Below are 22038 nucleotides of genomic sequence, written 5' to 3'. Positions count from 1 at the left end.
GCAGGGTCTAACACCATGTTTTACAGTCACACCCATACTGTAGCAATTAGGAATTCAGTTCTGCTTGTTTATAGGCTTATTTATCTGATATTCAGGCTTGTGGTGTTACTGAAAAGCTGCTGCGATATTCTCAGGTGACAGTTAAAGCCTCACAACCATTCATTTTGCAAACACCATCCTTGTCTTTTGGGACTTGTTGCAGTTTGAACCTCTGGGTCCTCACATTCTATTCTGCAGTCTATACTCAAGTCCTGCGAATTCATATTGTCTTCCCCTTTGCCCCTGCCCTGCTGCCTGAGTGCCTCTACTTCCCCATCGTATTCCCCAGGGCACACTGGCTTGGGAGGAACAGTGAGGTCCCTGAGCACCACAGGCAGATGCTGCTACAGGCACACCTCCCCTTCCCACTGGAACTTGCCAGCTTGTTCCAACAGCTCCTGCCCATTCCTGGCTCCCTCAAGGACATCCTAGCATTGGTCATAACAGGGGAACAATTGCAATTGCAGCAAAAAGTTGAAAAGGTTTCCCTGGATGACAGGCAGGAATAGACCGCACAGAGGGATGGAGTGACCTGGGAAAAAGCAAAGTGCAGAGGGAAAAGATGAAGAAGTGAAGACTGGAGGCAATTACATGATAATTAAAATGAGGGAGAGACAGGCATGCCCTGAAGGAGAGGGTAAAATGAGGGAAAGAAGTCCCTGGCTGGAGAAAAAAAATGGAGCTGGAGAGAAAAAAAAATATGCATTAAGTCCTGAGATGTTCTATAGCCCCTATTCCTGCAATTATATGATGAGCTGAAAAAGTCAGATGCCATTAAAAATAATAGCAAATTCTTCCTCTCCTGGCCTGGGAGCAAAGCTGAAAATATGCACCTTACAGGCTCCAGGATCACAAAGCACATAATAAGAAGAGAATTTGTGTAGGTGAAATATGTTTAACCTAGTGGGTTGGGACCTTACAGGACCAGGAAAGTGTGCTTCAACTGTACTGCATTTGAGCATTAATGCATTCCACCCTTAAAGAAAGGGTACAACAAGTGTCTGGAAGCAAGGAATTAGATAAATACCAGGCTAAAAATAACAGATATATTCCAAATAATGCATGGAGAAAAACCATGGGGAGAATCTGCCTTTGGGACTGGTAGATTCTCTCCCTGCGAGTATCCTGAAATCAAGATAGAGATATCTCCCGGGAGCAATGACAGGTAGCAGTTATGGGGTGGAGACTGACACTGGTTTTGTGGCATTCAGATTAGATGAGTGTAATACTTGCTTTCATCTGTGTCATCTATGAAAAGTCCAGCTGTGTTGCTTGTCCACAGCAGTTAATGTCAGTGATTTCAGGAAGGAATATGAGCTGTGACACGGCAGTGGCAGAGCAAGGCAGGCAGCCCTCCAGGCAGCTTTCTGGAAAGGATTTTCTCCTTTTTTTTCCCCAGATAACTATTGCTTTTCCTTCTTTGGTTTTGATTCTCAGTGTAAAACTCCAAAACTAGTCCCTATAGAGTCTTCCCTATTGAAAAGAGAATGGGGCAGTACCTGGCCAGGTTGGAGGAGTGAGCACCAGCAGCACAACCACATAAAATATCCACCCTGTAGGGATTAAATCAGGTTTCCACTGACTGGTGTTCCAAGCTGTGCCATAAACACAGCAGCCACAAACTTGACAGCAACAGCAGGAGGCAGTTCTTTATTAAGACGAGAGTGCGAGTGAATAAATGAGGAAGGGCAAGTGTGTGTGTGTGGCAGAAGGCAAAGGGGAGTGGAAAAATTATTAAGTTAAGAAGATGGATTTTTTTTCCATCTCCCTGAGCAGTGAACTTTTCCACTGATATAACAGAAAACTTCCAGAGAGCAGCAGAGCCAGTAAAAACAGAGCTGATAACATCAGCTCTGTGTGCTGAGTGGATGGGCAGCTATATTTAGTGTCTGGCAATGTAAGGAAGAACAATCATTAATGTTGGGAATTGGCTTCATTAGGGCTTAGAGACAACTGAGTGTGATTCCTTAATGACTTCAGTTGCTAAATGAACTTTCCAGACTTCTGCTATCTCCTCAGCAGGACCATGAGGTGCGGAAATGGGGGTTGAGGAAGGGCTGTGCACCACCCCTCATGCTTGAAGCCCTGGCTGGGACATCTGGAGTAGGTCAGGGCTGTCCTGAAGCTGCAGCAAGCTTGAGTTCCCCAAGGGATCTTTCCCACAAGCAGAATCATCTGCAGTACGTCATACTGCTTCCCTCCATCCCCAGACAGGCAGAGGGCAGAGATGCACGGGGAAGGAGCAAGGGCTGCAGGCTGGGCACTATGTCATGTGCTCCTCACCCACCCTTTGTACGCTCAGCCTTCCACTGGGCAATGTACAGCCATCAGGAGGAAGCCTTCCTCCCACTCTCTTGACACTCAGGAGCTGTTGTCACCCCTGACACCTGCCCCTCTCCCCACCCCAGCTTCCACCATGGGACCTGGTGCATATCAGTGGTGTGAGAGGCTGTTTGTAAATCTCTCACTGAAACAAGGTGCTATGTAATCAGAGACTGTCACCAAGTGTAAACACAAGCAGCAAGCAGCCCCACGATATCCCTGGGGTCAGCCCTGCACCCCCATGCTGTCAGGCACAGGAGAGGTGTTGCTGATCCAGTGGGGATGGTGGTGGGTCACATTTGGGTCTGGGTCAGCTCAGCCTGCTGGATCTGTGGAGGGAGACAGTGGGGGGTTATCAGTGAGGCTCAAGGCAGCATTGAACATGCTCAGCCTCACAGGGAGCTGGCAGCAGCCCCCATAGGATGTCCCACACTTCCACCCCCATGCAGAGGGCTGAGGGGCAGCAGCTGCTCGGGGAGGCACAGGGATGTGCTGCTTTCATTCCCCCAAACCAGCATGCCCAGTGGAGTTAGGGAAAGAGGTCAGAGGGCTGCCTGCTCCCTACCTTTGCCATCCTCAACACACAGCCCAGCCTGTATGCCCCTTCTGCCGGCACTGTTGGAGGACAGGAGGGACAGGGCCACCCCCACTCCTGATGGCAAGGGGCAGCTGGGGTGAGACAGGTTGAGAGCAGCATATATGGCAGTTAGGCTTCTCCTGAGACACCTGAGTTTCTTGCCTACAAAGACAAATATGTGGGTGGTTCCCAGCCTCCTGCTCTACAAAAGCAGGGTTTGTCTTGCTTGTGTGGTTTTTTTTCTAGCTTTTGAGGTGGTTTTTTTTGTTGTTGTAGCTATTCATCTGGGTGCACTGTTCATTCTTGGTTTTAGTCCCTGTGCCCAGTTTTTGGGGAATGGGGACAGGAGAAAAGCCTTGTGAATGGCAGAGGAACCATCATTTTGCCTCATCTCCTGTGCCACTAGCAGCAAAGCCATCACTATCCCAAATTTCCAGCCAGTGACTCTGCTGTTAGGCAGTGTTTGTAGGGGAGGGCAGAGGCTGTGCTGCAAGATGCCCTTGCTGCTGGCAAAGCTGAGTGCATCCTGCACTGTTTTGTATTTTCCCCTTGGCATCATCCAAGCCTGCTCAGGAAACCAAGCTGGAGTTTAGTTAGCACAGAGCTCAACAATGTGCTGACACCAAACTCAGGAGCCTCCAAAGTTCTGCTAGCCAGTACAGAGTCAGGGGGCTGCCCCCCGCACTAGCCAGCCAAGAGCAGGAGGAGAGGGTGAGCGCAGGAGGGGGGTCAATGTGTCCAGCAGTAGAGCAAACCCTCCTGAGAATTTCCGTGGGAACTCCAGCCACCTTGAAGTAACCAGTAAATAAACGTGGTGCAAAAATACATCCCTCCCTAGTTATTTGCAGCTCTCCCCACGAGTGCTGCTGGGGAGGTGGGAGCAGCGTGTGCAGGAGCAGTAGCGCAGAGCGGTCCCGCCGTGGGCGGGCGCGCACAGAGCCCGGCGCTGCCGCTGTGCGCAGGCTGTGCGAGCCTGCCTGAGCAACAGATGTGTGCAGGGCTGTCCCCGTGTGACCTGGCCAGGGACAGCAGCCCGGCAGCTGTGCCCTGCAACACGCCACAGCTGCAAGAGTAGGAAGGGTTGACCATTGCTGGGCTGAGTCTGGGCACTGCCTGCCCATGAGTTCAAAGAGCCAGGTGCTTTTCCACCCCTCCTGAGGTGTGTTGCTTTATCAGCAAGAATTCATAGTCCTGGCTTGCTGAAGCTGCAGAGAGCATGAGTTCCATGTCTGAATATTGGGTTGAATTTTGCAGCCCATGCCCTGTAAATAATTATAACCATCCCTTCTCGCTTCAAGAAATACTAAGGAAATCTGTGTAGGTCTGTGAATGGGGCATCTAGTGAGACTAGACCTGTGTGCAGAGCACTTTCAGACCGAGAACTTCTTCTCTGTCTTTTCAGTAAAAATTACAAATGCTTCTCCCTGTAATCTCTTTCCCAGTCTCCTGTGGTAACTTCCTCGGCCATCTGAGATCATGCTTTTCTTCCAATTACGAACGTGATGTGTTTTGTCACTGCTTGACAACATCTGCCATGTGGAGACAAAACCAGGTGGCCGATCTGGAGATGGCCAAAATAAAGAAGGGAAAAAAACATTCATTGATGCCAGAAATAACAGTAATAATAGTGCATATGGAATTTGTATTGCGTTCCAGGCAGCCTGATTAATTAAAAGGGAAGAGAAAGGCCCTTGAATATGTGGGCTCAGCAAATGCCAGGCTATGCCCTCCCCTAGGAGCACGCCCTGTATCTGGAGGCGGCTGTGGGACCTCGTGTTGCTCCGTGCTGTACTCTTGAAAGCATGTGTGTTTCTTTTTGTGCATCTGCATGCCTCCCACCTAGCAACCCTGTTCTGTGTCTCCTCCCCAGGGGCAACCCTCCTGCCAGGGACCGAGCCCACAGTGGACACGGTGTCAGTGCAGCCCATCCCAGCCTACTGGTATTACGTTATTGCCGCCGGAGGTGCTGTTGTGGTGCTGGTCTCCGTCGCGCTGGCCCTTGTGCTCCACTACCACCGGTTCCGCTATGCGGCCAAGAAGAGTGATCACTCCATCACCTACAAAACCTCCCACTATGCCAACGGGGCCCCTGTGGCCGTGGAGCCCACCCTAACCATAAAACTAGAGCAAGACCCCAGCTTGCGCTGCTGAGAGCCGAACAGGAACAAGAAAGCAAACAAAACACAAAACAGACAGACAGAAACTAAGACTTCAAATACGTTGCCTCAGTTTTGCACTTTTTCCTTACCTAGCATACGTTTGAACTCTTAGATATCTCCATCCCTTCTCTGTCCCCCAGCCCTCCCTGAATCTTTTCAAACTCTATACTAATGCTGCATCTTGGATCGCCAGAAGAGACACACCGCCCCTTCACTTCAAAAGTGAATGCTCCCTTTCTATTACTTTTCAAGGATACTTGGGTTGTCAGGTGGGGGTTTATTTTGTTTTGTTGTGTTTGTTTGGGGAGTTTTTTTGTTGTTGTTGTTGTTGGTCGGCTTCTTTTGGTTTGGGGTTTTTTTCTCCTCCCAGTAGGCAACCTGCAAGGGAACCTGATGGTGAGCCTGGAAGCTTGTGTGTGAGGCTCGTGTGCATGCGTGCTAAACCTGCGTGTGAGTGTGCATGGGACTCTGTGTGTCTGACTGACTGAATGTATATTTAGAAACAGCCCCTTTTTAATTTGCTTGTTGTTGCTTCTACTTGCACAGGGAATGCTTTTGGTTTTGTTTTTGTTGTTGTTAATTTTCCCTCCTTCCCACATCCTCTCTGGAAGGTCTGGGACGTGTTTATGGTGAATGCCCTGATTTGTTTACTTGGGGAAGAGAGCAATGCTTTTTTGTTGCCTTATCTAGCTTTGGCTGGGTTTCTTGTTTGATAGTGTTAATGTCTTGGGTGCAAATTGAGAAAAGGCCAGGCTGGACAGTGGGAACGTCCACCTCAGATGGCTAGAAGAATCCAGAGAGGTCCATAGACTTGTTCAAAAAGCAAGATCTCTCCATTTTGTTCTTTCTGCAGCCAACATGATAACACAGCCATTGTTTGGAAGAGGGAGGGGAGGCCCTCCTCTTCCCCCACCTACAAGTGATCTATTTAAAGTTGCCTTATATCAGAGAAGCTCATAATGAATGTTTTGTTTCTATCTGTTAAAGCCAGCCTTAGGGTAACACTAGACTTCAGCAGGTCTTAGTGGATGCTAAATACTGTAGTTTCTTGAGAATTGAAGGTTTATTTATTTAATAAGTATCCTCACTCTGGGTGCTGATGGTTTTGCTTTTACACAGAGAAGGGGGAGAGGGCTCCTCCTTGTCTTTCTGCTAGAAATGTTCAAGGGACAAGTATAGTTCCTCTTTCTGGGTTTGGTTTTTTTCCTTCTGCCCAATCCATAGCTGCTGAATCATAAAAATTGCCTGTTGACTTTCTAGAATGTCAGTTTTGCGTTTGCTAATGTTCTGCTTCTTAGAGCGCCAGTAACATCTAGCAAGCCAAGCCCAGGCAGTGTGCCTGGGGGCCCAGCTATTGCTGCTGCTTTAACTGGGGAGGCAAGGAGGAGCCTCCACACGCCTCGGACTGTTGAATGGCCCAGCGTATTGTAGTGGAAATGCCTTATATAAATTACTGAATGATGACATGCAAAAGTGGTTTGAATTTTTAACCCTAATTTGTTTGCAGGCAAAAAAAGTACCTCCAGTGAGCAAGGTTCTCCATCTTGTTTGTGTCCATCTGTGATGAGTGATCAGATTCCCTCCCCCCTTCTCAACTTGCTAGTGCCCATCCCTCCTTTGCCCATTAATATTGGATAAAATGAATCAAGATGAGCAGCTCCGTTAACTTCCCTGCAGGCTTGAGCTGCCTTTTGGTCTGGGGAAAAAAGTAAAAATACAAACTGTGCTGAAGTGGTATTGGCCCCTGTTGCAGCATAGCCCTATCCCCAAGGGATGTCTGTCGATGGGGGTGTCACTCTATTCCCCTCCTTGCCTTAATTCATGCAGCCAGTTTCAGTTCCCCATGCTGGTTTCACAGCAGATTTCAGTGGGATCCTCTCAGCTACAGCAGCAAGTATCTGAAACAAGCAAGGAGTGCAGAAAAGCCCACGGTGATGTGCCATGGTGAGCACATTAGGCGTGGTGGGTGCTCGTGGCACCGCTGCACGTGGGCCTGGCTCCCACAAGGGCTTTGAGAGCAGAAGGGACATGCCTGTCCCACCGGGCCAGAATGGACCTGGGGAGCTCCTGCCACCTGGAAGGCAGTGCCATTGAAAGGTCCCTAGAGAGGGGCTTCCAGGGCCAGAGTGCTTTCACCATGAGCCTCCCCATCACAGAGCACTGGTGTTGCAGCGCATCTGGTTTGGGATGTGGATTCCTATCCCCCTCAGTCAGCTGCAAATTAAAACAGATGTGAAATACTGGCATGTGCTTACTTTCAGGTCAGCCCAAGCCATGTCAGCAGATGATATTGTCCTGTTTCCAAAGTCCGTTCAGTCTCCCTAGTTCAGACAATTTCACTTTGATCAGGTTCACCCCCACAGACTTAGCAAGTGTGCATTGGTGTGTCAGAGAGGAGAATGTGGCACCCTGTCTTTTAAACCAAAATCACCAAAGACAAAACAGAAGGTCACTTCGAGATTTTTACTCCTAGTTCTCCCCTGCTCCTTGAGCCCTGACATCCCCAGCATTGCCCAGTTGCCTGTGTGTGAAAAATATCTTGTGGAAATTTGAAGTTCTTTGAAGATGTATTGTGTGGAATGTAATAAAATGATGATATTTTTATACAAATATCTGGGGTTTTTCTTTCTTCTTTCTTTGCTAATGAGCATGCTGTTGGTTGAAGCAAAGCAGAGTTCCAAAACTCTTCAGAGCATCAGGGCTATTCCTTTTAGCCAAGGGAAGCTCCAGTTCCTGCTGCGTGCAGACCCAGCTCCCAGCAGCACAGCTGCTGTGGGCTCCCTGCCTCGCTGCACTCAGGATTGGGCCATTAATAGCAGCTTTTAGATCCATTACATTTGTACCAATCCTTATGGGAGTTTTGGGAGGCTGGACTCACTCTTGGGATTGTTTGGGGATTTCACCAGCGTTGCCTAAGTGCTAAATTGCTCAGTGTGATTACACAGAATTTCTCCAGCTGGGTCCCCTGGAGACAGGACATCCGACTTTCCAGGGCCCCTGGGGCTGGCCTGGCTGCCAGCTCAGCTGAGCCGCACGCTCTGTCCCTGAGCTCAGCAAAAAACAGGCAAGCCATTATCAAAATTAATAATGAAAACAGCAATGCTTTCCTCTTCTGTACAATCCCTGGTTTTGCCTATCAGACTGTGCAGGGGACCTATATGCGAGTGTTTGGACACGTGTATGTCCCCTGCTTTCCCTACATTTGAGTCCTCCCAACTTGTTACAGGGACCTCTGCTGCAGCAGTTCTGCTTCACATCTTCCCTAAGTGCACCTTTCACCCCTTCAGTAGAGTCAGCAGCATCGCATTTCATGTGAAATATATTTTGCTGCCAGTTTGAGAGGTTTTTCCTTCCCTCTTTATTTTCTTTCTCTCATATCCTTTACCCTGGCATAAAGCTCAGCTTTGCGATGAAACTTCCTGACTTTACTAGGAATTCAGGCCATCAACAAAAAATAATTCAAATGTGATCCCTCACACTGGCTATTCAAACACAAGCAAAGCTAAGGACCCATGCTGCTTTTTTAGGAGAGGACTTTTTTTTTTTTTTCTGTAATTGTACAGCAAAGCAAATTACACTTGTAATTTGCATTTTGTACACTTCAGTGACTGTTCAAGCAAAATTCAAAACAAATATGCACATGTGAAAAACAGGGAGGGAGAGACTGACTGATGGCTTCCCAACAAGGAAGAAAAAAATTCTGTTAAGTAAACAGACGAAAAGGGAGAAATCGTTCAGGATTAATTATTCCGTACGTGCGCCACAGACAGATTGGCCGGAGAGTTGGGTGCTGCTCAGGCTGCAGCACATCCTAGGGAAGAAAGCAGCTAAAATTAGCATGCTTTGTTTAAGGAAATAAATACAGCTTAGTGTGATTCTGATGCAAACTCTTCTGCCAGTAACTTCAGGCATCTAAGTGTCTACTTAAAAAAAAGAGGAAAACTTTTTGGGAGAGCAGTGGGGGCTCTATTATTCAGGGAACAGCATTGTGTCCTGTGTGTCATGTGGAGGCTTTGGGCGTAGCTCCCTAGTGGTATGTGCTGTGATGGTGTCAATCTTTTTATCTTATCTCTACAGTTGGTGTTGTGCTGAAGGAGCAGCAGGGAGTCCATGGGCACTCTCTTGTAAGCACTGGGGCAAAGCCAGTGCCTAACGGTGATGTGAGAGAGGGAGCACTGACCTGGCAAAGCAAAGGGCGCCGTGGGAAAGGCGGTGCTGTGCCTTGGCAATGTCAGCGTGCCTGAGATGGCTGATCGAGCAGGAGCAGGCTGCAGAGCACATTCACCAGCCGAGGGACCGGCTGCACAGTTGGGTCAGCCTCCTGCCAGGGCAGGACACCTGCAGGATGGCACTTGGCAAAGGGACCCCAGAGCTGCTTGTCCCCGGGCTGTGGATGCGAGGTTGGCTTTTCCTGACCTGCTGGAAATGCCTCTGCTGCCGCATGCAAGGCAACAAGGTAGAAACCAGGCTGTGCGTGGGGGCTGTGTTTGGATTTTTTTCCCTCTAGAAACCCTGTGAAAACCTACTGATATTACCAGGGCCAGCCCTCACTTAGCCCATGTCAGGGCAGCAGAGTGAGGCATGCAGACAGCAGGCGAGGCCCCGAGGCGAGCTTGGACAGCCGCTTGGCTTTCCGCCACAGCTCCTCCATCAGTGGCTTTGGCGGCTCTTAGCAGAGACTGCAGGCGTGACTGGCAGCTTGAGGAATCATGTCGTTAGCCACTGCACTGTAAAAACAAACAGCAACAACAGGGAGGGTGATAAACATACCAGGATGCCACAGAGCTGCCAGCTTCTCCCCCAGCTCCGAGCCCTTGTGTGGTGGCAGCGGGGGCCAGTGCTGCCTTTGTGCCGAGATGCTGCTCGGTTTGGGGTAGGTGAGCTCGGCACGGAGCACAGGACCTGCGTGTCAGGACCTGGGTTGTCCAGAGCTGAGAGAGAGGGAGAGGGAGAGGATTACTCTGTGTAATGCCACAGTCACACCATATGCACACATGCCGCCACCACTGTTCCCTTGGCCTGGTGCCGCTGCTGAGGAGAAGTGCAAAAGCAGGGCTGGAGAAGGGGTCAGGCTGCTGCAGGGAAGGCTTGGCAGGGTACTCATTTTGGGTAGCCACCTTGGCCATCTGCCATGCCTGCAGCCATGTGCCCTGCCACATATTGGAGGGCAGCACCAGGGCTGCAAATAGCTGCCTGCTCATGGCCACCTTCACACCATATGCCCAGCCTGGCTTCATGTCTCCAAGTGCTTTTGGTGGGGGGTCTTCACCTGCCCAGCCATACTTTCCCACCTTATCTTCATATGGGAAGCCCAAGGATTGCAAGAGATCATCCATGCCCCCCAGTTTTACAATGGTTCTGTGGTGGTCTGAGGTGTGCACAGTTGGCTACCACCAAGGCAGCCCCAAGGCAATCTGAGAATAAGGTCCAGAGGTTCCTGCACTGCAGAGGAAGGCTGGGCCAGGGAGTGGCAGCTTGTTTGCTTTCTTTAATGCTCAACTGTAGCCAAAGCACTGTTCTAATTTGAAATTTGGCAGGGATTCATCCCTTCTGTAAACTAAAGTAGTCCTGTGTTTCTGGAGGAGTGGGAAAGAGAGAAGTGAGGTGGATTTTCAGCTGGAAATCGAGCAATGAGGGATTCAGAGGGAGTGTTTCTGCTTGGAGCCTGTGCTGCTGCTTTGAGAAGTGCTTCTCCATTTGCCGAGGGTGGGAGGTGTCACCCCCAGCCCCCGGGGCTCCCAGCCAGAGAAGCAGCGCTGCGCCGCCGCCAAGCAGAGCGGTGTCAAGGCAAGGCCACGGCGGCTGCTCTGCTGTGTCAAAACAAAATGATGTGTGTTGGAGTCACACTATTGCTGTGGAGAGAAAAGGACTGGGAATGAGCAAAGAGAGAAAGCAAGGATGAGAGCAGAGCTGGGGCTCTGTCTCGTTATGCCAAAACTGGGAAATGTCAATTTCTGACCCCGTTTTCCTAGCTTTGGCTGCATTTAATGTTTCAGACCCTCATGGGCACTTGTTTGGCAGCAGAGCAGCAGTGTACCTCCTACGCTCCCTTCACTGGGCAGGATAGCACTGGCCAAGAGGGATGTTGTAGCAGCAGGAGAGAGGGGTGAGCATGTAGCTGGCTGCCCTCGAGTCCTTTCCACAGTGGGGAAACAACCATGTGCTGCTTATTTCCCCAAAACCAGCAATTTGTTTTTCTTCCTCCTACACACTCTGCTTTTTTTTGTCCCAGCAGGCACAGCCACAGACATTACTGGGAATGAAAGACTGTGGGGAGCAAGCTCACAAAGCACCCATCAACTGGTGCATCACTTTCAGCCCCAGAGGTTGTGGACCCCTACAGAAAGTGGGGAGCAGGAGCACAGGGGTAGTGAGAGTGCATCCTGGGCGCTCTCCAGGCCAGGCTGTCCTGTGCCAGAGTGGCTCTAGGCGGACAATAATATCTGGAAATTACTGCAAGTTTGATACATTGTTTGGGAAAGGCACCTCCTACTGAGAGCTCATTTTGTTCAGCCAGAAAGACTCCAAGAGGCACCACAGATAATCTGCAAATGCCTGTGAGTAGAGGGAGATGCCAGGTGTTAGAGCTCTGCCCCAGGGTGATTGAGCTCCCCTCAGCGACCTGGCAGGAGGCAGCACCTGGTGCCTGGACATAAACCAGACAAAGTCAGGCTAGAAGAAACAGCAATTTTTTTCTTGACAGTTGTCATTTGCCTTGGAAGAATGTGTCCAGGTTCCAGCAATCAGGGCTGGGTGTTGTCTCCAAAGCAATAGCTCTTGGCTTGGTGCGGAGGTCTCTGCCAGCGGTGGTGGTGCTGCTGGTGAGCCCATGCAGGAAGGCTGGCATCGAGCACCTGCGGTGGTGGGAAGTACGTGCCAGGCCATAAGACATGCTGAGCTCAGCTTTGGAGAGGTGAGCTGCCTTGGGCAGGTTTGGAGAGCTTTCCTGCAAGAGGCATGTGTATGTCTGTGGTGGGACACCAGAGAACCTTGTCTGCTCTCCTGCCCCTCTCGTCCGCCCTGGCACAATCCCTCTCACCCCTGCTACTATTTTAAAACAGATGTACACTGAAACTCTTTAATCTCTGGAAATACTAATTCTCTCCTGCACTCCCTCCATGTGAGCTCATACAAATATGGTACTTAAATCAGCCCTTGTCTGATTAGAATTTTATCTTTCTTTTTTCAAGTCCCATAAATTAGCCTTTTAGCTGGCAGTGCTCTCAGATCCAACAGATAACAGCCTTTCTTGGCATCCGGCTGTTTCCAACATCATTGCTAATATCATCTTTTGGCCAGAACTGGCTAGGTGCTCACAGCTACCATTTGGCACACGGGCTTTAAAAATGGCCTTTCACTCATGAGAAATCATTCCTCACATTTAATTACAGTTTACCCCTAACTTTCTTGATTACCTTTCTCCATAATGTTTTTTCCCTTTTAAAATGCAAGGTAAGTTGTGCCTGAAATCTACCCTTTAAGGAAGCAGCTTTCCACAACACAGAGCGATGTTTGTTTCTCCCATTCTGCCCACCAGTTTGCAAGGCTTTTCTGGGGACCGCTTTCTAAGGGAATTTGCCTTCTGTGGCCTGCTCCACTTGTCACTGTATTGCTGGGACTTGTCCCAAAGGAGCCTAACTGATGACAAACAGCAGGCTAGATTCTGTGACAGGCTAGATTCTAAATCATCTCCACTAGGAACTGAACTGAGATCACCAGCTTCAATTCCCACAGACACCCACACAGCCTGAGCTGATTCAGTTAATGACTCGAGAAGCCCCAGTATGGAAAAAGAAACATCAAATTATATTTTTCTAAAGCTTTCCGGAGGGTGTAGAGCCCTGCATGGTAACATACAATCAAACAGCAATGAAATGGCATGTGGGGAGCAGAAGAATGAGGGCCTGAGGAGGAAGGAAAATGGGCAAGTAGGAAGATATCATTTAAGCAGGACTTAAGAGTCATATTAGCATGGGGAATTGAGAAAATCACTAGAAGAGTAAACAGATTCTAGGCTGGGCTTTTTGTATAAATGTTCTCTCTTTTCAAGTTTTCCCAGTGCTCCTTCCTTTCAGGCTGGAAGAACTGGTGTTCTTTTGAAAGTGTTGATTAACCAATACTTTTTTATTTCTGCCTTTTCCCTCAAGGCTACCCTGGGAAATTACAAAAGGATCAAATTGCTAGCTTGTTCTCACACAAAATTTAGAGCAGCTACAATATGGAATGTCAAATGACTTCTAAGAGCCTTTCTCCACACATGGACTCCTTGGGCAGACTGTCATCTAATTTCGACCTCTGCTCATCTTTGAGCAACATACAGTTTCTTTAGGGTTGTGTGGGTGACACGGACGGCAAATCTCACTGCTTGTCTTCCAATGGGCGACTTGCAGTTCAGACGTCTCCACATGTGAACTACTTTGCAAGTTATTTTTCCACATGTTTGGATCTAAATGTTTGCAAGAGGCCCTCAGGCAGTTCTCCCAGCCCTAAGATGTTGCCATCTGGGCCTGTCAGTTCGAGAGCTGTTGAGAAATCAGGTGAACTCGCTGCCAAAGTGAGGATTTACAGAAGGCAGTGTGCACCTGTGTTTCTTCGACAAGGTACCAGCAGCCTTGAGTCAGCTTAACTGACTCACTCGATGCAGAACTCATCGGCAGGAGGGGCAGGTGTTGGGCTGTGAGCCTTCCTGTTGCCAGGTTCACTTGCAAATTCAAAGAAATCCTTTAATTCTTTGGGTGCAGATACAATTCTACCCGAGGAGTGAGAAGGTGTCATTAATACCAGCAGAGGATTGCTGCTGTCAGAGGTTGGGTGGTGTTGGGGCAGCATGGCTTTCAGCAGAGACCCCACTCTGGAAGTGAACTGTATTTGACAATTCAGGAGGCCTTTTCAAGTCCTAAATATCCATGCAAATATGCAGAAATAGTCTTTTATAAGGTTTTGAATAATTTCTTTGCATGTGGCTTTTTAGGTACAAGTTACAATCTTTAGTTTTGGTTGTTTGTAAGTAACCTCTTTAAACTCCTGCCATTTTGGCACAAGACTTAAAGTAATCTTGGTTCCAACCACAACTACTTCCAAGGTGTGACTTCTATCGCTTTCTAGTCCCTGATTTTTTGCATTCCTGATCATTTTGAGACACCTTTTCAGTTGAGAGCCCCAAGTCACAGTCAGCTTTGAAAACTCTTCACAGATTGAAAGGGAAAGACATTTTCTTTTAGAAAAGTGGAAAAGAGCCATGCTAACTCTACGCAGAGAAAATGATAGAAAGACTGCACAGGAAAACAACTTACTTCTGCTCAGATTATAATATGTGCATTTGGTTCCTAGTCCTTGGTGTGTGCTGAACAGAAAGAAATGTCACCAGTAAAAGGAATTTGGATCAGGGAAATGTTAACATAAGGGCCTAGATATGGACACCCATTTGCCTCTCTCTCCATTTCAACCAGTTTTTGTATTAAAACATATAATGAAGATACATAAATTCATCAAATTACTGTGAATTTATCTGAAACCCAAAGAGGAACTGGGTCATTGAAGCTCTATATCCAGTCAGACATATGGGAAAAGATTAAAAGCAGAGTGTGTGCTAAATGGATCCAGCATTAGTGGCAAGTAATGACAGGCACTAAGATCCTACTCAAAGGTGTAAGGGTAATACCCATGAGCATGTTAATAGTGAATTATGGCCATTATGGAGGCACCCGTGACAATATTTTAGTGCTATTCAAGGTATCTGATTTCTTTGCTTTTCGCTCACTCTCTTTTCTTCTTAAAAGCTGGTGATTTGGTGGTTATGAAATGTGATGTAGTGTGAAGATCCTCTTCTCTCAAGTGTGCAAGAGTCTTCATTGACTTTGGCCAAGGGAAGAAGATAATGAGCTCCTCCTCATTCCACAAGGAAGAGCCTTGTAGGAGTTTAACAATTACTTTCTTCTGGCTGGTCTCACAGTCCAGTGACCAGTGACAATGATGCTGCCAGAAGGCCTAATTTAACAAGCAGTGCTTCCCATTTTGTTGTTCTAGTGAACTTCCCGAGAATGGAGGATGACTTCCCAAGCTCTGAGCAAGACTTTGAAGATGACGACAATCCAGGTTGGTATGCAAATGGACATGGACATTGACATTATCCATATGCACATGGACAATTCAGCTGTGGCAGCTTATGTTTTAGTATCAGATACTCAGATTACTCACAAACCTCAGCTTTAGTGGTGTTAGGAGTTAGAACACACTGGAGAACATACACTGCAGTGATGGCTTAGTATTCAAAGGCATTGGTTTTCTTTTCCTGTTTTCCAACAGCCAGCAACCTTGCAAAGTCAATGTATTGTATTTGTGTTAGGACAAGTGAAACTGATCTTTTAAGCATTAATTGCTGCTTGCACGGCATTTTGACTTGTAAATGAAGAAAATTAAGTCTGAGACCTGTGACAGATTGATTCCATAGTTTTGAACCTAGTGGCACTGGAAGGGCCAGAGTTTCGGTGGGTGTAAAATGCTTGCATGCTGTGTCAATAGTCTGATGTCTAAAAGTGAATCAGTTTGGTGCTTCACATGATTTCTAGACTTGGGTTAGTGAATCCTGCTGAGATATTCCCATATATATATATACTTTAACTCTTGTAAAGCCATCACAACTCCAAGTAAGAAATGTATAAAGGTGAGGGGGGAATAAAGAGTGATCCCTGGATAATAAGTGCCCGTTCCACTGCAGATTACTTTGGATCGGATAGGAACGACACACTGTTCTCTACTAACTCTCCAGGAACCCCGAAGCTGGACAAAGAGAAAAGCTGGCTGTACACCCTGGATCCCATCCTGGTGACCATTATAGCAATGAGCTCCCTCGGTGTCCTCCTTGGGGCCATCTGCGCCGGTCTGCTCCTCTACTGCACGTGCTCATACGCCGGGCTGTCCTCGCGGAGCTCCACCACGCTGGAGAACTACAACTTCGAACTGTACGATGGCATCAAGCACAAGGTGAAGATGAACCACCAGAAGTGCTGCTCAGAGGCCTGATGGGTGCCTGGGGATCACCCTTGGCATTGTGCCCGGTGAGGTGGGTTGGCAGGGGAGTACTTTTTTTGCTGTTTTCTATGGGAACTGAATGCCATAACAAGGAATGAGGGGAGCAGAAGTGAGGGGAGGCAGTGGTCCTGCCACCAAGTCTTGCTGCCAGGTCACACTCCACCAAGACCGAGTGGCTTTCCTGCAAACCAGACTGTGCCGGGCGAGGGGGGACTGAACCCCTTGTTTGTTGGTTCATCTTCATTTTCTGCCAATGTGAGTGGCTGGAATGTGTTAAGGGAGCCTGGTTTACATTTTGGATGTGAGAAGCTAAATGTTGATTGTTATTTCCCACCTCCTTTCTCTGGTAAGTTGCTGAGAAGGCTGAGGGATTTCTTTAGAAATAACATACACACACACACGGAGCCCCTGTCCATTTTAGACTCCGTCCAGATATCATTGTAGGGATTTGTGCACTTCACACTAAGAACAGGAAGCTGCAGTTTGCAGTCCTGAAAATGGAAGCATGTTGTTACCTTCAACTTTTCTTCTCCTGGTAGCAGGGGAAAGGTGGGATACTGGCTTTACTGTCAACAGTAACAACAGTGCTTTCTGAAATCATTAAGAAAGAAAATAGAAGGGAAACCCTATGTGTAGAAGCACCTCTTTGAGAAAAGCTGAAGAGCCTTAAAGTGATTTGTGAATAAGAGCCATTTATTAAATCCATATCTTTGATTGCAACAGTGGAGGCCTCCATCAGGAAGGCTTTTATTTGAATCTCCCACCCCTCTTGAGCCTGCCATTTTTCTTTTTGCTATAATGAGAAAATTGCAGCAAACGAAAGATAGAGCCTGTTGGGCTGCTGGTGCTTAGGCAATGGCTTTGGGAAGGGGGCTTCACTTGGGGTTTGACTTGAGGTACAGTGCTGAGGCCTCTCCAAAGTGCCAGGAAGGAAAAATGAACAGGGAAGGAGGCTGGAGCCATGCCCACAGCACTGGGGACCCTGGCCATGGTGCCTGCTGGCACCTCCTCACCTTCCTGGTGCTCCCTTTGTCCCTGGAGCTGGGGGGTGTGAGCTGGTGCCATCAGCACTGCTGGACCAAACAGCTGCCACCACATCCCCTTTGGAGGAAAGCTGCGCTGCTCCTGATCAGTAGCAAAAACCCCAAGATCTATCTATGAGCTTTTTTTTTTTTTTACTTTGAACAAGTGCCTTAGAAATATTTTTCCTCCAGCTGATGATCAGTGCTGTAGCAAATAGCAAGTGAGGCCTTCATCCTTCCCCACAAAATGCTCTTCTTCACCACTCTCTGCTGGTTAGAGCCCAGCAGAAATCTGGTCCTTCTACTTTCAAATGGTCTGGCTACATTGTGTGGCAGCTGGTACCTCTCCATTTACCAATGTGCTGTGGAAGAAGAGTGTTATGAAAACAACTGAATGGAGAAAAAGAGTTGAAATGCTGAACCCCAAACCAATGCCTTCATTTCCAGTTCTGTACAGATGGATCACCTCTATCAGCTTGTACATACATAAATAAGGGGCTCTTTGGTAATACCTGACATGTCCTGATTTTTACATTTTACCTGGCAAGTAGTTTGAGTTGTGGATGACATTATTTTCCTCACCAACTGCTATTGACAAAGCTATGATGTGTTGTGAAGCTCAGTTTGCCCAGCCCCACAAACACATCGTGCAGGAGTCCAGGTGTTTGGGGACACAAGCAACATCTGGAGAGGAGATGAGCATGGACACATGAGCAGCGCCACAGCTGCTCCTTGGTACTATGGGAATAGGAACATTGTCTACTGTTTTATGAAGAGCTCACTCAGACAATAAGATTTTAGGGAAAAAACCCTGCTCTGCTGTGAGAAAGGTGCACATGTACTGGGGGAACAGATACGGCAGCTGCGTCATCAGCACATCTGCAGTTCATATACACACGCAGAGATGCGCGCACACAAAGGCCTTCATTTCTTTAATTCACACTGTGCACCCGACAAAAACAGCAGTAAATGTGTCTCTGATTCTCCTTTCGAATCACCTTATTTCTTTTGGCGTTTTTCACAGACAAATTCCACAGGGGTGTTATTTTACTGTACAAAAGAAACAGAGGCAGTGAGAGGAAATGTACCAGACCATTTCAAAGCTGGATTGCTGCTGCTCAATGATTTCATTCCCTTCAAATCACCAGAGAGGGGAAGGATGAATGGAAAAGGACCATACAGTAGAAAAGCCAACTTAGGCAAACAATAGGTGAAAATATATAATTTAAAAGGTGATGTTATGGTGTCTAGTAGGCGTACAGAGAGAAGAGTTCATATATAGATATATTCAGAAACAGTGTGTTTGCACACGCACGTGAATTCTCTGTATGTATCGTGTATGTGACTTATTCCGTGGGACTGACTCGTGTTAATGTATCTCTTGATCTGGGGCAGGGGAGTACTGCTGACCTTGGCACTAACGTGGCACGGGCCCAGCAAAGCGCCCAGCCCATGTGTCCCGCTCGCCCCTGGCAGCTGGGGCAGGGCCCACGCGTGAGCTCACCAGGCGAGAGAAGGCCGATCATGCTGCACAGCCAATACCTCACTTACCTCTGCCGGGTGCTTTACTGTTCTACGGAAAACTGTGTTTGATTGTAACTTCAACAGGGAGGGGGTGAAAGGTCATCAGTGCATTCAATTCATTGCATCCTCCTCTGCAAATAGATTTGGTTTACTGATTGCAATTCCCTCTGTGAAATTCAGAAAAGAAAATCGGCATTAATGCCTTTGCTTAAATGGGCCGTTGCCTCCACACGCTTCCCATGGCAGGACATGTTGCTAATGAGCGGGCTGCAGTTCTGGGTGACTTCATTTTGTGGGAAGGTGCCGGAGGTGAGCATGGGAATTAAACCATTAAGAAATTATATGCAGAAATGGAAATTCTCCAAGGTTTGCAGTTCAAGGTATTTGACCATTTACTGGCTGAGCCAGGACTTACGGACTTAAAGAGCTTTTACTGTGATTCTTCGGTGTAACAAACAAACAAAACAAAACAAAAAATAAAACTGTGTTTATATGATTTGTATAAAAACCTTTTAAAATTACTATTTAATAAACATTATGGTAGAGATTATGTTTCAGTGGCTTTTTTATTAATGAAAGAGCAGCAATAAGGAAACCAAACTGAAGAGGGCTGTGGGTAGCAGAAGCCCCAGCAAAATGAGGTGCAACTGGAGGCACACAGGGCCATGCCCACTGCTCTCCTTTGCTGTGCACTGCCTCTCCCTTTGGATTACCCCAGGCTGCATGGCACACACAGCGTCTTCTATCAGAGCTGGGGATGGCTGGAAGCTGCTCTGGCCCAGAAGCAGCATCTGATAGCAAACCCCAAAGTGGATGCAGGTCCTTTCCTGTCACCCTGTGCCATGGCCCAATGTTGCCAGTGATCCTAGAGAGGATCACTCTCACCAGTGCAGTTTTAGGCTAAAAATAATTTAGAAAAATTATTTAGAACTAAAGTGCACTGGTGGGGGCCAGCCTGTCAGTTTGTCCACCTCACAAGGGTACAGGTGCTGGTATCCCAGTGTGTCCCTGTCCTGTTTCTATGAACCTGCCGAAGCAGGCAGTGACTGGGATGGGGTGATGTTCTGCAGTTCAGCTTCAGCCCTGTTCTTCGTCACAAAGACAGTGGGGACTCCTGGCAAACCCCAGTGCCAAGCCTGGCTCCATATACTTGTTTTCTCCACCCTCCCTCTGCTCTGTCACACCACCCTGGTGGCAGCCCAGGCCCAGGGGAGCCTCATGTCTCAGAGGGATCCTGGTACCCTATAGCAGGCAGCCAGGAGCCACTGCAGGGCTGCAGAAAAGAGAAGCTATGGGGCTGAACCTACAGCTTGGAAACTCTTGTTTATTTATGGGCACCCTGACAAATGAGAGCCAATCCATCAAGCTCTGAGCACCTCGAGAGCAAATGAAATTTTGCTGCCGTCTCCAGCACGGTGACCCCCTCCCAAAGCGTTTGTGTGTTAAAGAGGGTCTTTAAGCGATGAAGGGTGGCTGGCAGCTTAGATGAAGATGACAGTGTAGCTGCAACCTTGACAGCTCTCCTCTCACCTAGGAATAAAGAACTGATGTGGAGATTGATACCTGGGGGAGAGGCTGTCAGAGAGCAGGACGGAGACGGCAGATAAGCGACTCAATCAGTGTCAGACCTGTCCTGCCGTAACACCGCCTGTAAATCACTGCAGTTTAAGGGAGTCTCCACTAACGCAGGGAGCAGAGAGCAGGTAATAGAAACACAGCGGGCAAAGCAGATGTGTGCTCTGGCTGAGGTTAAAAGCCTGTGAGCTGGGCTGAAACTGCTGCCTGGGCACCAAGGAGAGGCAGGTACCCATTTCAGGAAATTTAAATCTTCAGGCATTTTTTTCTCCACACAAGCTGGGATTGCACATGGATGGGGCTGCTGTGGAGCCAGCAGGATGGGGTGGGACCTGGAGTGCCCTGGTTCATTTGCCATGCACATAAGGGTACCCACTGCAAGCAGAGGCCGGACTGTGGGGAGCCATGAGGGGTGTTTCACATGGCACAAGAGTAATCAGGGGCTGAGCAGGCTAATAAAATCGATTTCATCATTCTCAGGCTGCTCCAAGATGGGGATCCAGCCACTCCTGCACATCCTCTAGAGCTGATTGCAATCGTGTGTGCACCCTTGCTGTTTCTCTTGCCCCTTCTTCTTTCCAATATTCCTTTTCTTTTGGATTTAATGGGAAATCTTTTCAAATAATGACTTGCTCCCTGGACAGCTGGGGGCTTGGCAGTAAGGGGAGCCATGGGGCTGAGCTAATGAGTGGATTCATAATTAATTAATTGCAGGCAGGTGCAAGTAGAGCCTCCCGTTGCCTCACTCTCTTCTGTCTCTCTCTGAGGAATGTCTCTGTCTCTTGGAGCCTGGCACTATCACCAGCTATCCAACGGGATTGAGCAAAACCTGGTGCCAGCTTTGCTGTGGACAATGACTTTGTCAGGCTGACTCAGGGAGGCTGGTGCTCCACCTCCTCCCTGAAGGGACCACAGGGAGCCTGTCTATTGCATCCATAATTATCAGGCCCCCTGAACCCTGATGACAAATACACATAAAGGCATATTCTCTCCATTGGGAAGCTCCCAATGGCCCCTTCCCATGAAAGCTGCCTCTATTCAATAGCTGCACTGAAAGAGTTCACATCTTCCCCCTTTACACCCCAAGTGGACAAACCCACCTGGCCATGAGAGGTGCTGGTGAACCCCCAGGTGCTGACTCCTGAACACTGGGGACCTGACTGCAGCCAGTGCCAACAAGTGCTGTGTCCCTGCTGTGTCCTTTCAGCCTTACTGTGGCAGCTCAGTAGAACCCTGTGGTGTAAATACAGAGGGTCACACAGAGTTGTGGTCTGTATACATCTGTAGCAAAATTTGCATTGAATTCAATAGGTCCGTGCTGTCACTCACACTGATCAGAGAGGACTAGGCTTTCCTATCAGCTCCTGTTACATGCAGTGACCCATTTGAGGCAACAAACTCACCGTGTCTAAAGCAGTTTAATGGGAAAATAACTAATCCTGAATGTGTTGAGAGGGAATGACTCCTCTCTCAGCTCCTGTGTCATAACTCAGTTGCACTACTAATATCCGAAATGGAAAGCACTGAATTAAACACTCACCAGCTCTACCCCTGCCTTGGCCTGAGCGCCAAAAATCAACAGAAGAAATACACCTCTGCTTCCCTGTGCTGCAGCAGTGGGTGGAGGGCTGTAGGGTGAGCCAGCCTGTGCTGGTGGCTCAGGACTGTTTGCTGCAATAGATTTTGCTAATATTTCCTTGGTTAAATGTTTACAAACCTAGAGGAAATAGCTGTCCAAGATGTTGCTGATAATTTCCTATCAGGTCCCTCCTGGTGCAGTGCAGGGCTG

General features: G+C 48.2%; 1 protein-coding gene across 4 annotated transcripts in view; it reads left to right on the top strand.

Annotated features, from left to right (window-relative positions):
- NRP2 (neuropilin 2) overlaps nt 1–19224 on the top strand; it is an 88715-nt gene extending 69491 nt beyond the window's left edge. For 2 of the 4 annotated variants that reach the window (XM_053982309.1, XM_053982308.1), the window contains exon 16: nt 4809–7707. In XM_053982309.1, the coding sequence (XP_053838284.1) occupies nt 4809–5089 (281 nt within the window). In that variant the 3' untranslated portion in view covers nt 5090–7707. Of the gene's footprint in view, nt 1–4808; nt 7708–15123; nt 15193–15814 lie in introns of those variants that run through there. The other 2 variants (XM_053982307.1, XM_053982305.1) reach the window with 2 other exon arrangements.
- The last annotated feature ends 2814 nt before the right edge of the window (nt 19225–22038 follow it).

This window comes from Vidua macroura, chromosome 7 (genome assembly GCF_024509145.1).
Source record: "Vidua macroura isolate BioBank_ID:100142 chromosome 7, ASM2450914v1, whole genome shotgun sequence".
NCBI classification, from domain to species: domain Eukaryota; kingdom Metazoa; phylum Chordata; class Aves; order Passeriformes; family Viduidae; genus Vidua; species Vidua macroura.
The sequence above is the reverse complement of the archived record's forward strand: the minus strand, read 5'-3'. Positions and strand labels throughout refer to the sequence as shown.